Source organism: Sinohyriopsis cumingii, chromosome 4 (genome assembly GCF_028554795.1).
Source record: "Sinohyriopsis cumingii isolate HCF-2022 chromosome 4, ASM2855479v2, whole genome shotgun sequence".
Classification (NCBI taxonomy): Eukaryota; Metazoa; Mollusca; class Bivalvia; order Unionida; family Unionidae; genus Sinohyriopsis; species Sinohyriopsis cumingii.
In genome coordinates this window covers 35811715-35830697 of record NC_142964.1, presented here as the reverse complement: position 1 = coordinate 35830697, position 18983 = coordinate 35811715, and the positions used below count along the sequence as shown (strand labels likewise).

General features: G+C 33.0%; 1 protein-coding gene across 2 annotated transcripts in view; it reads left to right on the top strand.

Annotated features, from left to right (window-relative positions):
• LOC149800930 (uncharacterized) overlaps positions 1 to 15077 on the top strand; it is a 67963-nt gene extending 52886 nt beyond the window's left edge. For both annotated transcript variants that reach the window (XM_089954237.1, XM_089954236.1), the window contains exons 7-10: positions 1816 to 1946; positions 4619 to 4758; positions 10234 to 10290; positions 14526 to 15077. In XM_089954237.1, the coding sequence (XP_089810363.1) occupies positions 1816 to 1946; positions 4619 to 4758; positions 10234 to 10290; positions 14526 to 14660 (463 nt within the window). In that variant the 3' untranslated portion in view covers positions 14661 to 15077. The remainder of the gene's footprint in view (positions 1 to 1815; positions 1947 to 4618; positions 4759 to 10233; positions 10291 to 14525) is intronic.
• The last annotated feature ends 3906 nt before the right edge of the window (positions 15078 to 18983 follow it).

Genomic DNA, 18983 nt, shown 5'->3' with positions numbered 1-18983 from the left:
TTCCTGATTCGCGAATTGACAGATTTGCGAAATTTTCATTGGTACCCTCTACGTACATGCTTTCTTTATTTTATTGAATTGTACCTTCGTTATATGACTTCTGTGACATATGAAGTTTACCTAGTTTACCTTCCTGACAATGACAAAGAAAACGTCAGTCATTAAGTTTACAGTCCCATTCGTTACTTGGTTTTACCTTACTGTGAGTGGAAAAGAAAATGGCAGCCAATGAATTAGTATAGGGGTAATATTAGTACATGTATTCATGTACCGTACTGTAATTGCACTAGTGTGGCAAATACCCATTAGGCAATACTGTACTCTATTTTTACGTCAACTATTTATTTCTCTTTTTAAGGGTAATGTATTAAGCTTACTTTTAAATGAAATTAAAGTGCTTTGGGAGCATGATTTGGGTCATATTTAGGGTTTAAACCCTAGAAATAAGCATTTATTAGCATTTTTAGTGACTTGTACCAAACATTCACGATTCCTCCTGATCCGTGACTGGTTCTGGAACCTAACCTCGCGAATGTTCAAGGTATTACTGTATATGATAATTACCGGTTTATAATGTGCACACAACTTTAAAAAGGATAGATCCAGACCTTACATGACATCGTGTAAATGCAGATCAGGGCTAGGCTGTTTGCCAGACTTTTTATTTAATATCTTGGTATACTGGTATTAGTCTAGGTGAGAAGGTGTGTAAATGAATATTGAGAGTATGTCTGCTCACCAGGTTATTTCCTTGTATCCATAAAAGTAATTTCCATAAAAAATTTGTACAAAGAAGCTAAATTTCTATAATTTTTCCCTGCTAGATTCCTTTTGTCTGAATCCAAAAACTGCATTGCTTTTTAATACACTCACACTAACTTATAAAAACTGTATTTCCTGAAACATTCATATTTGCTTTTGTATTATGACTAAACATAGTGTCCTTTAAAAAATGGAGTCAGTCTGCTTAACATTGAAGCGTTATTCTTATTTTATTACGAATGATGTTTGTCAGGTGGTCACTTTTTTGTCTACTTAATATCTCCTGAATCATTTGAGATGTCATCGTGAAACTTGATTTGTGTTTTTATTATATATTTCATAAAGAGATATTGAAATGAATCAGTGGGAGAAAATTGATAACGATTCCACATTTATTATCAGTAACAATGTCACTTTTGGATCTAATTTCTTTTCCCATTAGGAAATATATATTTCCTTTTGTATGTTATTCACACTTATTTTTCCATGTTTAGACTGTTTAATTTTTCTGGTGGCTTAAGTTGTCTCTTATATACACCTTCTCTTACAACTGTATTTCACAATATATCCCATTTGACGAATCTTACTACTCAATTTATCTAGAACTTACCATTTATGTGACCAAGCCCAATCAATGGGAAGTTACTGAATTCATCTAGAACTGTCAAAGCCCCATCAGCCAATGAGAAATTAACCCAAAGTTGTCATTAAATCTTATTATTAAGATTATTAGTAGTAATTGTCAATACATATGTAAACATCTATTTATAGATTTTATGTTATTTTATGCTCTTAACAGATTCAGGTCATGTAGGCAAAATCTAAATAAAGATATTCTGACAATATAAAGCCATAAATAAAAATTTCAAAAATTTAGATAAAAATCATATGCCAGGAGTTACAAAAAAATATAGATATACATAACACTATAGAAACCAAACCAAATCAAGTTTTGCTGCTAAAAATGTGAAATGTTTATGCTTATAATTTTGGGGATTTTTTTTTACATTTTTAATAATATAATATACGGACTTGTTTTTTTTAACCTGACAGGAGGTTGGCAAGAAGCAGAGAGAAAGTTCAGAGTCACAAGGAAAAAGTAAAGGAATTTGAGGAATCTACCTCATTCGTTCATGAGCAGATAAAAGCTACCGAGTCCAAGCTGCATGAACTGAAACAGCAATGTAAGAAAAGTGGAACCATTATAATTTGCCTCAGAGTTTTCTGAACTCATGGGAAGTCAGGAGAATTTTTTTTTAGTCCTTTGAAGTCTTATCTTGAAAACGTAAGCAAGACAAAAATATCACTTGTCCAACAGTCGTGTTGTTGTTGTTTATTTCAGTATTTTGACCATAATGGGCAATAGTTCAGGCCTGTATATGCCATCAGCCTGTGGATCTTGTTACTACCATATGTTAAATTTCTGCATTTAGCTCCATTTCCTTGAAACTGTTATGCAGCCTTAGCAATTTATGGGTGCATTCATTTTGGCAAATACTACATGCTGCTAGAAAAATTGGATATAATACCTAGTTTTTATGCATTAGAGATTGCATAAAGTTTATGCTTTCAGTTCTGTTTTGACATTTGCATGTACAATTATCAAATTGAATCTGGTCATATAATTTGAGGACACAGTGACCTACTTTTTTGCTCTAGTGACCTTTTTTCATTATTCAGTGGCAGATCAAATGAGACATAGCAATCAGTGGAACTTTGTACTAATTGACTTGGAACATTGTGACTAATTTGGTATATTTGGTTTGTAAACTACAGAGGCCATGGTACCTTGGGATGTTGGTTTCCCTGTAGTATGTGATATATTTAGCCACCAGGTTCTGGGGTTCCTGCATTATTTACTGTATTTAGCCATCTGTTACTGGGAATTCCTATTATATGTACTGTATTTAGCCACCAAGTATTGGGAATTCTGACTGTATGTATGCTGTATTTAACAGAAGGATAGTGTTGTGTTGAATATTGTTGTGTAAGTAAGAGAATTAAACTACTTAAATTGTCCTGGTCACAAATGTCATCAAATATAGCAAGGTAACCAAGTAAAATGACACAAATGTCATCAAAGTTTGGAAAGCAACCAAGTGAAATGACACAAATGTCATCAAAGATAGCAAGGCAACCAAGTGAAATGACACTTTTGTCATCAAAGATAGCAAGCCAACACCTAAAATGACACAAATATCATCAAAGTTTGGAAGGCAACCAAGTGAAATGACACGAATGTCATCAAAGATAGCAAGGCAACCAAGTGAAATGACACAAATGTCATCAAAGATAGCAAGGCAACCACATGAAATGACACAAATGTCATCACAGATAGCAAGGCAACCAAGTGAAATGACACAAATGTCATCAAAGATAGCAAGGCAACCAAGTGAAATGACACTTTTGTCATCAAAGATAGCAAGCCAACCAAGTAAAATGACACAAATATCATCAAAGTTTGGAAGGCAACCAAGTGAAATGACACGAATGTCATCAAAGATAGCAAGGCAACCAAGTGAAATGACACAAATGTCATCAAAGATAGCAAGGCAACCACATGAAATGACACAAATGTCATCACAGATATCAAGGCAACCAAGTGAAATGACAAATGTCATCAAAGATAGCAAGGCAACCACATGAAATGACACAAATGTCATCACAGATAGCAAGGCAACCAAGTGAAATGATACAAATGTCAGACAACCATGTGAAATGACACAAATGTCATCAAAGATAGCAAGGCATCCAAGTGAAATGTCATCAAAGATAGCAAGACAACCAAGTGAAATGTCATCAAAGATAGCAAGACAACCAAGTGAAATGATACAGATGTTATCAAAGATAGCAAGGCAACCAGATGAAATGAACACATGGTGAATGGAAAGTTTTCTTTGATGGATATGGTTCATTATAGAGAAGTGAATTACAAAGTTTATAGTGAACTTAAAATTCCCAAATCGGCACTCAGATGTCTGCTCAAGGATGAGCACAAGTTTCACTATTACTTGCAATAAAATTATAGCATCTTACTAATAAAACGATTTTACAAAATTGAATTTCAAAGGGGACACTTCTTTCATGGAATAAATGTCCTTTAGTTGTTTTTTTAAAAAAAGAAAATTTGTTTTGTTGTGCATAAAGCAGTGATGTAATCCACAGTGTTATGCAGGTACACAGCAAGTCACACATATATAAATGGTGTGTTTTGAAACCTCTTGGAGCCATGTTTTTCACAATCTTTAAGAGATTTATCTTGAAAATAAAGGTAATTCATACAGAAAAGCAAAATATATCACTAGATAAAACTGTTTAATGACAGATATTCCCAACACTATTATAAAACAAGTATTCAGCCATTAAACAGCACTACCATACCCCGTTTGCAATCTTCATGACATCTAGCCAGGATTGCATCCCCTCTTTCATTTTCTAGATGTCCCTTGGTAACATGTGACCTCACTTACATTATGCCATCTGTGTTTTTGGACCCCGCTGTGTACAAGTTATCAAGGGATAGATGTATGTGATAATTTGTAATCCTATGGTTCTCTTAGCTTGGATGAAAATGTATATTTGTAAAGAAGAAAGCCATGTCGCTTGTGAAGAGGGATAGGGGATTTTTATAGGACTTTTCCCATTTTAATGGTCACTTGTACAAAACAAGTCTATACAGAAATGGCTTTCATATAGCAGAGAGCAATGTTATTTGATCAAACAATTCATACATGTTAAATTTTTGAAGCATCATATTGAAAGTTTTAAATATTTTAAACTATTATTTGAATACTGAAAAACTCAGTTGATAGTAATTTGAATTTATATATTTGAATATATATACTTCACATTTCAGATGATGAATTTAATAAAAACCCAAAAGCTACTAATGATATTCTCTCAGGGACAACAGCTGCAGCACTGGAGAAAGAGTGTATTGAACTGAAAAAGCAAATTTCAGTTTCTGAGGAGGAGTTGAAACAGATTTACACAGAGGTATTAATATTTGCAATAACAAAGTACTGTAAATTTAATAGTGAATACAGCATGCCTCTTATCCAAGTTTTTCTCTACCATGCACCCCTGCAGGGTATATATGTCTGTGTGTTATGCAATTTGAGCTTTACTCATATTATCATGTTGTAGTAATATTAAAAAAAGACTCATTTCCTAATTCAAACAATGAACCAAGTTCAAAATAGTAAAAGAGTCCAATGTTGATTATATAGTTATGTTTTACCTTTCAGCTAAATATTTTGAAGTTTAAAGACAATATAATAACAAGAAGACAAGATCAGCATAATAAAATCAACATCTTCAATTGAATAATTTACTAATTTATGAAGAGCGATAATGTAATTATATTTACTAAAATCTTAAACTGCCATAGAGATATTTTTAGAATGTGAACATCTGTAGCACAGTATATCAGTGTTATTAAGTTTAAAAAATAAATTATAACGATTTTGTTAATTTGAATTTGTGAACTTCTATAACACCAAATAAAGCCATAACATTACATATAATAAGGGTATTAAATAAATAACTGTTCATACATACAATACTGCAGCTTTAAAAAAATGCATCGTACACATTGTCATACAACAAGTAGTTCATGCTGCAGTCATTAGGCTAGATAAAGTAAGTTTATTCAGCATCACTTGTATCATAACTAGTAGCATCCTCCTCGGTGTCTGCATTTCAAAACCTTCACAACTTACATCATACTGGCTATCTTGAAAAAATATCCATAATCTCAGCTGGGCATGTTTCGTTGACGGTTAAGGCCTAGGATACTAAGTCTGATTTGCTGTCGTAGTCAGATTCAGAGCTTGACGAATCAACTTTTGGAAGAATTTCACATTTACAGAATCCATTATTTGGCTTTCATCTACATTTAACAAAGAGAGCATGTGGCATCATTGTGGAATAATTGAGATGGCTTAAGGAGAGGAAACTAATTTTGAATTGAGCCAGTTTGGTTGAAATGTTGGGTATGTCCTTTTATCAAGAGAAGGATGTGAGACAGTTTAGGGATTCAATGGTAAACAGAAAGGAAGATTCATCATACAGTACTATTTTATACTATGCTTATAAGGAAAAGAAGGTAGCACAGATTTTGGTCATTTATTTTTCTTTACGAAAACCTATGGCAGGGGTGCACAATCTTTTTCAGCCAAGGGCCAGATTGCATTTTCAAAGACCACTCAAGGGCCGCAACATCAACTTAGTAAAGGTTAAGAAATGTTGTAATAAACTACTGCTTGATATGAAGGTTTTATATAATTTTATTTTTAGCAGCCCAGTGGATTTCTGATTTCTTTAATATAATTACTGTACACAGGCCAGATTTTTGTGTTATTTTAATTTATCCTGAGGGCTGGATAGAATACGTTTGCAGGCCGGATCTGGCCAGCAGGCCATGGGTTGTGCACCCCTGACCTATGGGTTATGTATGTCCACGGGTATTCTAGTTTATTTTTATGCACAGTAGAAAAAATGGGCGTAATATACATGTGCATGTTATACTTGGATGCATGCTATATTTGCAGATTTACTGTAATAGTAATTTTCTTCCTTAAAAGTGGAACCTGGAGGCTACGGCTGCCATCCCTTGAATTGGTTAAATTGATCTAAGCTATACATTTTGGAAATAAAATAATAGACAGTATCTGTCTCCAGTGATTCTTACAATTTTTGATCTCTGAATAAGATTATAAACATTTTAAGACCAGTTTTAAGTGTCTTCCTTTTATTATGATGAATTTGGAATTTTATGCATGGCTTTATTTTAGGATTGAAAATGAGGTCTTTTGGGGGGTCCCAGACTTGACCAATAAATATTTGTACACATAATGTCTTTATTACTTTATGCATGGCATTCTTGTTTGTTTATCTGTTATGGATGTGTTCACTTTGATGAAATATTTTATGATTCCTAAAGGTGCCACCACGCATTATTTATTTATGAACACATTAACAGAATTACACAAGTGGGGTAGTGATCTAGCAATATTTAGGTTCATTGCATCACTAGGACTCTTTTAAAGTCATCTGTTTATGCTTCCATATAACTTTGTACATTTGATCATCACAGTCAGAAGCTGGACTTTTTTGGGCATATGGCTTTTGTATAATCATTGTTTACTATGCATTAAACTTGTCGTTTGAAATGAGCTTATCACTTTAAGGGAAAACAAAGATATACAGTACAAGCCCGCTATAACACGCCCCGCTATAATGCAGATTCGGATATAATGCGGTCGTGGTGTGGTTCCTGAAATTACTTATTCGCATGTGGAAAAAACATTTTTTCCAAAGTACATGAAACAGTGTATAAAAATGTATTATCATTATGGGGAAGAGATCGCATATGAATTCAGATTTAGTATGATCATGGCGTGGTTCCTGAAATTTTAAATACATGTGTATTTTTCTCGTACTGGGAATTTTTTTATTTTTTTTTTTAGGTACAAGAAATAGTGTGTAAAACGTTTATTATCATTCTGGGGAAGAGTTCACGTATGAATTTTAATATGATATGATCGTGGCATAGCTTCTGAAATTTAACAATATCACCAGGTTCTTGAAGTGTTGTGCCAAAATAAACATTTTCGGAAATGCTATTTATTATTGGTCCATGAGTAAAGTCAGTAAGTCTTCCTTGTGATTGTCTTCAGTTAATTCTGTATACAATCATTGCTCAAACAATAGCCAACATGTATTTCTTCTTTAACTGCATACACAACCAAGCATCAGACAATGCAGTGGTTGATAAAAGATTCTCACAATTTAATAAACATCAAAAAACGAAAGCCGCCAACATGTTTGCTGGGCTTGGCAGTGTTATTAGACGCAATCAGTTGACTAGTAAAAAATGCCCACTTTATTAGCTGGAAATTGAAAGGGTATGAAATTGTACATGCGTTCAGCTTTAAAAAAATATTTTTTAAAAAGTGACTCGTGGCCATTGCAGACCTACTGCACTTAGTGATTGGGTTTTTTATGTGTATGAGGTTTACTTATGAACTCATTATTAATTTCCTATTTTTTTAATAAAAAATATGTTACTGTTATGGAAACGCAAGTTCACAAATGCCATTCGTTCTCTGCACTTTGCGCAACAAACAAATTATTATCATTTTGGGGAAGAGATCATGTATGAATTCGAGTATAATACGATATAGAACATGATCGTAGCATGGTTCCAAAAATTTAAAATAATGTATGTGTATTTTTCTCGTACCCAGGAAAATACTTTCGTTTGAAGGTACGAGAAATAATGTGTAAAATGTTTATTATCATTTTGGGAAGAGTTCAGGTATGAATTCGAATATAATACGATCGTGGCTTGGTTTCTGAAATTTAACAATTTCACCAGGTTCTTGAAGTGTTATGCCAAAATAAACATTATAGGAAACGTTGCTTGTTACTGATCCATGAGTAAAGCCAGTAAGTCGTCTTTGTGATTGTCTTCAATTAATTCTGTATACAATCGTTCCTCAAGCAATAGCTGACATGTGTTTCTTCTTTAACTGCGTACACAAGCAAGCAGCAACCAATGCAGTGGTTGATAAAAGATTTTCACAATTTAATAAACATCAAAAAATGAAAGCCGCCAACATGTTTGCTGGGCTTGGCGGTGTTATTAGATGCAATCAGTTGACAAGTAAATAGTGCCTGCTTTATTAGCTGGAAATTGAAAGGGTTGTTCTCTGAAAAAAGTAAAATACTTTAAAACCCTGCATTAACGCGACCCCGATATTAACGCGATCCAATTTTGTGGACCCCAATTATCGCGTTATAGCGGGGTTCCACTGTATTTGTATTGACCTTATTTCAACATATTCATTTAGGAATGTTGGCTTCCTATGCATGTCATGATATGAATAATGTCTATTTATCAAGGCCAGTTGTAACATAGACACATACACACATTTACACACATACACACAAGTTATGGATCATAGTTCGTTAGATTAATTTAATTACTCTTGCTCATTCCAATGTTTTATGTTTCACACATTGTCTTTCAAGGTTTCCATTCATATGGAATTGAACCGCTCCGGGGTCTAGTGATTAGAGCATCTGCCTCGTATGCAGGAGGTCATGGGTTCAATGAAATGAAATAGTACAACCAGTCTTAAGAGACACCTGAATTTGATCAACATGTACTATGATGAAACATTGTTCTGTGATGAAACAGATTGAATAGAAGTTCTGTTAGCCTCCTGTGTGGTCCTTTTGTTTAAAACTTGTATTATACAGTCATAGTTTCTTCTTAGAACTAATATCAGTACCGCTTCTTCATACATGGGCTACTAAAACAAGCATGTATGTATCCATAGAGCATCTGGGTGTGATTCACAGCCTGTGCTTTTTCAGCATATTGTCAAAACATTTGATGATGTTCCATACATTTACTGACTGCTCCAGTGACCTAGTGGTTAGAGCGTCTGCCTCGGATGTGGGAGGTCATGGGTTCGATCTCCGGCTGAGTCATACCAAAGACTTACAAAAATGGTACTAACAGCTGCCTCAATGGGCGTTCAGCATTAAGAGGTTAGTGTTAGGACTGGTCGGCCTGGTGTCATGATAATGTGATTGGGCAGGACATCATGCTACATGTCTGCGGCATGATGTCCCAATGCTAGACATCACTATAAACTGCCACACTGCAGACATCATTGCGATATGGCTGAAAAATTGTTAAAGCTACGTTAAAAATCCAAATCACATCACATCACATCCATACATTTAATGAAAGAAATTTAATAGTTCCCTTATTTAATACCAGCATTGCTGAATTTCATTATAGAAATGAATGTAAAATAGTGTTGACCTTTTTTATACAACATTTTCTTTTGGATTGTCCACCGTATTATTTCATCTGATAAATACTTCTGTATTCAGCCTCAGATTTTTTCATGTGCCATTGAAGGACATTGCATACTTATTGGAAATATAGACATATCTTAGTAAATGGCATGTATTAAATAACATGTCACAGAATGTCCAAATATACTATAGCATCCCTGATTTGGAAAACAAGTTACTGCAAGAATCTCACATTATCTTTCATGGAGGACAAGGTGTGGTTAGTGTAACTATACCAATATATTTTATCTTATACTAGCATAATAACTTCATCACAAGCCCAACTTTGATCAAAATATGATCTGTTTAGGGAAGATATTTTTACCCAATTATTCTTTTTTACTTTAACAATACTTTTATTTGCTCCTTTACATGATATGGTATGAGTTCATAACCTTGACAATGTCAAGGATATGATGTCGTAGCTAGGTTTCTTCTCAGATGGCATATAAATAAAATGTAATTACTTTAACAAAAGTAGTGTAGACCAACTATAAACTAGTGTCCTGTGTAATTATATCTTCTATACGCTTTTATGCTACAATCCATCATCAAATATTTAACTTATTTATAACTTTATTCATCTGTTTACAGATAGAAACTGAGAAGAAAGTGCAAGCCCAGATTAATCAAGCTATCAAAGTATTGCATGTAAGGAAGTCTTACTTTAAAGTGGTAGATAAATTGTTCACCTGTATTTGTGCCATTTGCATCATATGGTCACTTTTTCAGGGATGCCATCCATTCCAAACTTTTTTGTTAAAATTCTGCAGATATATTAAAAAAATTATGGAAAATCAAACTCTTTGGAGACCAGATTTTCTAACAGGAATTTTCTGTGTGGGCACAGCAGTAATAAAAATACTTCAGTACCAGTATGTTAGTCAGGTACATAGAATATAGTTTTTCAATACGATAAAGTGAATGTAGATAACAACAGGTTGATTAGACTGGATGGTTTAGTTGATGCTTTATTGCAAGCAACACAAGTAGGTTATTGAGTGCCTAGTTGTAGGATGAGCAAATACTGACCCAAACACAATGCCAGAACAGCCTGTACAAAATTTTCCAGGCGGATTTCAGACAGGTTTCTTAAGCACTTTCTGCCTAAACCATAATTGCTCATATTAAAGGAGCTTAGGCGAATTTCAAGCAGAATTCAGGTAGATTCAGGGCGGAATTTTAGGTGAAATATGCAAATTAGTTGTTCTAATATTCTGCTTAAATAAAAAGAATCTAAGATTACCATGTGAAATAAAAATCTGCCTGAAATCCTGTACAAAATTTTCCAGGCAGACTTTAGGTTGACTTCAGACTGGTTTCTTAAGTGTTCTCTGCCTAACTATAAACTTAAAGAAGCTTAGGCAAATTTCATGCGGACTTGAGGTGGCTTTCTGTTGGAATTTTAGGTGAAATATGCAGATTAGTTGTCTTAAGATTCCACTTAAACAAAAAAATCCATCTAAGATTTCCGCCTGAAATAAAATTCTACCTGGAAAGAAAAAAACGTTTGAAATTTCCACCTCAAATAAAAACAGGCCCCAAAATTTAAAAATTTAAAAAAAGGGCTGCCTAAAATTTCTACATAAATATCATCCATTAAAAAGTCTGCTTCAGATTTCTGTTAAACTGCCTAATGATTCTTAGACATTATTGGAATTCAATGATAAATATTCACAATAATTTTTAAAATGGATCATAAATTTTATTTTGACAAACATTATTAAATAAGATTTAGGTTTTTCTTGTCCTCATTTTTTTCTTGCATATAAAACCTAATCCATGATGGCATCATTTGTCTTTTTCATTTCACTGAAAGTTTGGTGAGGTTTCAAACAAATTTTGGCCAAAACTTTCACTTCAGTTTTAGTGACGTTTGATTTAAAGTTTTATGAGAGTTTACTAAAACATTGGTGAGATTTCAAAATTTTTTGATCATTATATATTATTTTACTGAAGTTTAAGTAAATTTTTTAGACATTTCAAAAGGTTTCAAATAAATAATGGATATGAATTAAACAGGACTTTATTAACCAAGGTGATATTTCAGTGTACATGAAACCAAATTATACAGCCGTTGTAATTATATGACATGCAAGGCAAGAGATATGGGAGTCATAATAATAATAATAATGATAGTAATAATAATAATAATAATAAAGATTTTATTTAGAGAAGGTAAACTTAATTAGTTACAGAACTAATCTACCTAATATATACAGTATATACAACATGATGTGAAGAATCTGGATTGACAATACAAAATTAAGTGATTTTAAAAATCAAAGTATCAAGCCTGGAACATATGCACAGGCATCTGTGAACACATAAACGTATATAAAATATGAAATAGTATCCTGCATTGAAAAATTCAACTGTAAAAATGATGCAAAATTACAGAAAATCATCCATTTGAGACATTGATTATGAAAAGAAGAAATGCTAGGAGCCTGCCTTATGTCACTGTTGTACTCAAGACTTAATTTTTGATTAATGTACAAACTATGATGCTGTTGTTGTCTCTTGAATTAGTCCTTGTTCCATAAGCGGCCATGAAAAATATTTATCATGATATATTTACTCATATTTTACATTGAATTCTAACAAAACTAGAATATTTTGATAAACAATAATACCACTCATGATAATGAAGGATGATTCTACTTGTGGGCCAAAAAACTCCACAGAGATATGACTATCTTTGATAGACGTAGGTATCTTGCAACAATATCAACAATTCCCACCAGTGATCTATATGTTTGCCATCCTTAAATTCTGGAAGTTAATCAGTTTGGAGTTATATAACTTCTCAATCATCCTGATTCAATTCCTTGTCATATTTAGCACGTTAGCTGCTACTGTAAAGCTCTTTATGTCACAAAAAGCAAAATGCTTGTCCTGGCGTTCAGTTTTCATACAGATTGACCAATTACATCCCCATTGACTTTGCATTCAAGCTATTCTCATTGCCGCACATTTTTCAAATGGTTATTCCAACTCATATCTCGCTCGAAAATTCAAATTGCCATGTTTAGCAAGCATGCTCATTCCCATTGGTTTCTGTTTAAAGATGATTCATTGGTCAAGTACAGTTTTGACCAATCAGAAAGCTCTTTACAGCGATCATCTTTTATATAATATATGGAACAAATACTTACTAGAAAACTTGTTGCAGAATGGGACCGGATAGAGCATTAAAAAAAATTTATTTGAAAAAGGAACAGTTTCAGAGACAATAGTGAAAAAAGGGTCCAAATCAAGGAAAATCAGATTCAGGTCAGGAGAAAAGTGAAATTCTATTTTAACACGGAAAACAAGAAAACAATCTTGTTTGAGGGCAGTTAAGTCCATTTGAAGTTAAACAAAAATACAACAGCAACAACAACAACAAAATTTTTAAAAAAGGAAAGATGTGGAAAGAACTTATTGTTCCCAAAATAACAATAAAATTACAGCTATCAGAAACAGGAAATATAAATGTTGCTGAAAATCATTCAGCTTGTACAAGAAATAAAAAATAAATTTCATTATATCTTATTGATATTTTTTACTGAAATGTCAGTGATATTACAATCACAAAATATCACCATATTTTCAGAATTTTTGGCAAACTCTTAATGAAATTTCAATCACAAATTCTCACTGATAATTTCAGAAATGTTTGCAGAGTTAGTGAAATTTCAATAACAAAATTGCATTGATATTTGCAGACATTTTGTTAAAATCTAAAATAATGTAATTTTAGTGAAAAAAGGACATTTGAGTGAATGTCACAAAATTTTCACTGTGATTTCTCTGAAATTTCAGTCACATTTTCACTAGGGTATGATTTTTGAAGAGTATATTTTAATAGGAAGCAAAAAATTATTTTTCAGAGTAAACATCAGAGAAAGTCCAAAATCCACCTTGCACCAAATTTCTAAGTCCCAAGATTCATCTATGCTTGTAGTTCTTTTGACAAAGTTCAAAATTATGACTAACATTTCTGCTAAAATCACTCTAAGTCCAAAATCCATCTTAAAGTAGGAAAATGAACTGGACAATCGGATCTTCTCTGTCTAACAATTATCCATTAGGAGGAATAACAGAAATAGTACGCTTAACTATTAGACAGATTCAGTCTGTCACCCTAGCTGTATTCCCAGTCTGCCTAAAGTTCATCTGAAATTTGGTTTTTTTAGGTGGCATACACCCTGAATCCACCTAAAATTCTGGCAGAATCTGCCTAAAAAATTCATATGGGTGGTATAGAAGGTTGGATTGAATATAGTGGATGAGGAAAGTTTCACATGGTTTCATTTTCAAGACTTTTGTAATGAAGTGGGAAGTGGTAAACATTCATCACTGTGCAAATTTAGGATTTAAATAGTTTGTGACACCAAGTGCCAAAATCATAAAAATTAAGCATGCAGACATATTCTTAAATTATAAATGTGCAAACCTTTTAAACAGAAATTTACCCTTATACCATAATTGCAAAGTTAACACATTTCTGCTGTTTTCCTTATTAGATAAAGTGATCAGAACCTAAGGTGTTATACCATAAATTCACTTTTATTTGTACAGTCCCATTTTTTTTGCATTTTGTGGTGGGTTTTTTTTTACAGTTCCAATTTTTGTCGATTTGTGATTGTTGTGAATCTGTGGTAACCAATTTCTGTGGATTTTTTTATAGCTTGGAATCACAAAATTGTCATATGTCTGCATATGTTGAAAATGGAACCCCAACTTCTGTTAAAGATTTATCCAGAAATGTGAGCACTGATGAAAACACCTTTTTCTTAACTATAATTTTGTCAGAAACAGGAAAATTGATACTGAAGAAAGTGAATGAATTCACCCTGTTTGGTTGAAATACAATAGTGACATTCTCATTTATCTTACAGAAGAGAAATGCAGCCCAATTGACTAGACTGAAGCGACAACTTGAGGACATCAATCACATAAATCGTCAATGGTTAGACCAGATTAGTGTACTTGAGGCTCGAATAGCAGAAACAAAAGGAAACTTAGCAGAATAGACTGGCAATGGCAGAAACAAAAAAAACAGAAGAATAGACTAACATCATAAAAATTTGGGGATGTAACAGAAAATCTTATTCATTTTTAAATTCAAGAAGGTTATGGAAGGTGACATTAAATTGCAATAAAGTTTACAAATATAGTACTTAATTTGCTTAAAATTTCCAGAATAAACCACTACTGCCAGTTGATCACCTCCATTGTGAAAGACTAACTATGTACAGTGAATCCTCATTAATCAGGACACCATTTTTCTTGGTGAATATATCTGGATTAATGAATTTTCTGGATAATTGAATTCTGCACATATTTATTTTACGATATCATCTTATCATATACATGTACTGTACATGTATTTGATAGCAGTACATGTACTGTACATGTATTTGATAGCAGTACATGTACTGTATATTCAATAATGGTTGAAATAAAATAATGAATATATCTATTGACTTTGTTTATTTGACTTTATTAGGACATTCACTTGTGCATACACATAAATGAATGTATAATGTTATCCTATTTGTGTTAGCAAATCTTGTTTAAGCTGGATGGCATTTCTGCTCATCTAGACTTGCATGTTGATGTCATCATAATAATGTAAAAAGTAAAACAAATATGAATTGATATCTCACAGTTAAATGTGTTATGGAAAACTAATAAATTGCAGTCATTTTTATCATCATATTTTACAACTCTTATAGCTGCCAGTGAGCCAATAATTGATGTTGCTTATTATTCTGAAATGTATTAAGCCCAATACTGTTCAGTCAATCAACTTTATTTGTACAGACATCAACAAACTGTGATTGTTACATACAGTTAGTAAACAACTAAGAAACTTAAGACACACTTAATTTATTAACCATATGTTATACAAAAAGTGTGGATGATTTGATCCCAGTTTTTTGTTTTTAATTATTAACACCTCATTGGCAAGTAAGCTAAAGTAGACATTGTTTATACAATTGCTGGTTACAATACAGTCATGCTACTTGAAGTTTTCCACACACATGGTCACATGATTAATTTCTAACACTTAATGTGCTACTTGAATTGGACCAGTCAGAGATTGATATATTGACACACCTGCAAATTAACGTCAGTGAATCTGTTATCCAACTGATTGTATTTTCATATATAATTTTTCAAATTTTGTTATTTTATTATTATTATTTCTTGATTATCAAAGTAATTTTTACACATTGGTCCCTAATTTCCAGATCCAGAACATGGACTTCTGGATTAGCAGAGCAAATTAATGTTTAGGAATGCTGAACCCATAGAACTATGTCCAGGTAGCAAGGTTTCTAGATAATGATAGTTCGGATTAACAAGGTTCCTCTGTACGTGTGTACTACATCTTATAAATTCATGGACAAACCATGCAAGCCTGCTGTGATACCACGTATGGCGTCCCATGTATGCTGTTAGTACAGATCATTGTATCACTTAACGATAGCACCAGAATAAAATCTCTATCGACACTTTCTTTATATTAAACACTACATGTACAAAATAATATTACAGTTTTGAAACAGTTTATATACATTTGTATTTTTTCTTCCTCAGATGTACAAAAAACTCATTTATTTTCAAATTTGTATTTTATATATGTCTGTCTTCAGCTATGGAAAGTAACTCATTCCCAGGATGAAAAGTGGATTCCAGATAAAGAAATAAATTTAAATGTTAATGTCTTGAAATAATTACTGAATGAGATCTAAATGTACCTTGAGTTTGAATGTGGGTATTATATAAGAAACTCTATTTACAAATAATATACTTCAGGTTAACATCATTTGACACTTTGACTGCAAGGGATAGCATTTTCCCCAGATTTGCATAATGAGGTACACATTTGTGTTACACCTCTGTTTGCATGCTTTTTGCACACACAACATCAGAGATTTCAATAAAAGCCAGAAGCCAGTAAAAATTTGTTGACCATATATTGGTAGAGGATTAGCTGCCTATAATGCTAGAATTAAAAACATTCATTTTAAAAGTTTTGTTTTACTGTTGGAGAAGAGTCATTTAATAAAGGTTAGCATCCGCTTCCATTTGATACAGATCAGTCTAAGCAAAGAAGACAATATTTGTGATTATGCATCACTGAAGCACTTGCCTGATGATAGATTCAATCTATGCCCAAGAGAACCGTAAATGTCTTTTTTTCTTTATTGCCCAGTTGATCAAGATCATAAGTGGTGACTCTTGAGTAAAAAGTAAGTTGTGGAGAAAATCTTCAAAATGTTCATTTTTCATGCTGTTCATAAAATGTTTATGTATTGATTAAAATCCATTTCTTAGGCAAAATTTACCTTAATTGAAGTCGCAAAATTCCCTATTAAAATTAGTGAAGAGTTAGATTGTTTAAGCCAGCTGAAATACCTCCCTTGACCACAGTTCAGGTTTCTGTCATGTAATGTCATTCTTGAACAAGCCAATCAGTGACTAATGTTCAAGTGTACTGATGGCATGGTCATTTCAAGTAAAATTGAGAAATTTTGTGCAGTAGAAAGTCATGAATTATGATGAAGCAAAGGCCTATTATTTTTTCTTTTCAAAATTTCTAAATGAATAAAGAGAGCTAAAATATGAAGAGATTTCCAAGAAGACTCTACAGCTTATTTTATTTTTCCCAAGCATATTCCAAGGAATCAAATCATTACAATTCCTAAATATTGATAAAAAGAGTAAGCTCTATCATTTACTAAATCATCAAGAGAAAATATGAGAGCCAGTGAGAAAGAGAATAAAAAAACAAGAACATCAAAAATAATGGAGTAATTCATTTTCATATGGTACAGAAATTTGAACTGGAATCACATGTCTTCATTAAACCTTTTTAATTTATCGATTTGCCATGGAGAAAAATCAAGTAGAATATGGTCTGGTCAATTGTCTAGTAATGCCAAGCTTCAGGACTATGTTTAAGATATTCAGTTTAACTGATTTTTGTAAGTTAGAACTAGCCTTTATGATTAATCAAGATGGTGTTGTTCACCAAACCGTGCAAAGGACACAACTGAGTGTGGTTGCAAAAGTCAAATGAGTCAAGTTCTCCTTTGCCAGATTATATTGTGCTGTATGCCCTGATGTGAGAAATGCAATACGTGAGCATAAATCTCTTAACCCTTGTTACACTCTGATGTGGGAGTGGTGCACAGGCAATGAAATAATAATCTGACATTATGGGAAAACAAACCAAAACTAAAACTGTTCATGTTGAGATTTGATCTCCAAAGGACCAGATACTATTTCAACCAGTGACTCAGACGAGGAAACTTGCACAAATCATGGAAATTGGTCTTGATTTCTTGTAATTGAATCCGATTATAAAAACCAAAAAACTAAGCTATCACCTTTGTGATTCCCAAAGTATTTCGGGTGTTGGATGTCCATAACAGAAACTACTAGATTAGACCAACTACTTGTAGAGTGTATCTGCAAGAATCACTCTGTAATTCACATCACTCAAAGCAGGTTGGTGAGATACATATTATGGGATTTCCATACAAAACTCGAGACTTGAAAGAGTTATTTTTCGATCTAGTAAATCTGGATGGCTGCAGTGAGGTTGAGATGATCGAAAATCTCAGCTCTTAGAACGACTCATAAGCGAAACGAATGCCATAATGGCAATTTACTTCCGCAAATACTTTCATATTGATGTTCAACTATACTGCTTTACCTACTTTACTCAAGGCCTGCTTCTTCAATACCCCTGTTTATCTTTCATTTCTATTCCTTTAGCATGTTTCACTTATCAGATATATGGCCATTACAAAGATGGCTACAGGAGGAGACACGGACAGAAGTTTCACGATGTATGGTTTTGCTGAGAGAAAATATGTTGTGGGAATTGCAAGGCTGAACATTTCTCATACACTAGAGAAAACTAGAGAAATAGATCCAACGTTTGAAACAGGACAAAGGCATCAGGTATCCAGAAACCAGGAAATGTTTGGAAATCAAAGCTCCACCTAACGCAGCTGGCAAATCATACACAATGTGGCTAAGGTGGAGAAGAAACCTTCCACAAATGACGTCTGTATGTGGACAGATACTACATGGAAATAAGGTCACACCAAATTTTTGATACAACCAAAACTATATCAAACAGCTACCCAAACTTACAGGAAAGTAAATAACTAAAATAATCAGTGTGACAATGTTGCAGTTAGGACATCTAATGCAACAAACGAAAACCACCAAAATCCAGCGCAAAAAAATATTAACTACTGTCTCGAGTGGACATAGAAAACCATATCAATTACTATCAACTATCCTGCCAAAAACTGGTTGATTTCAGCCCA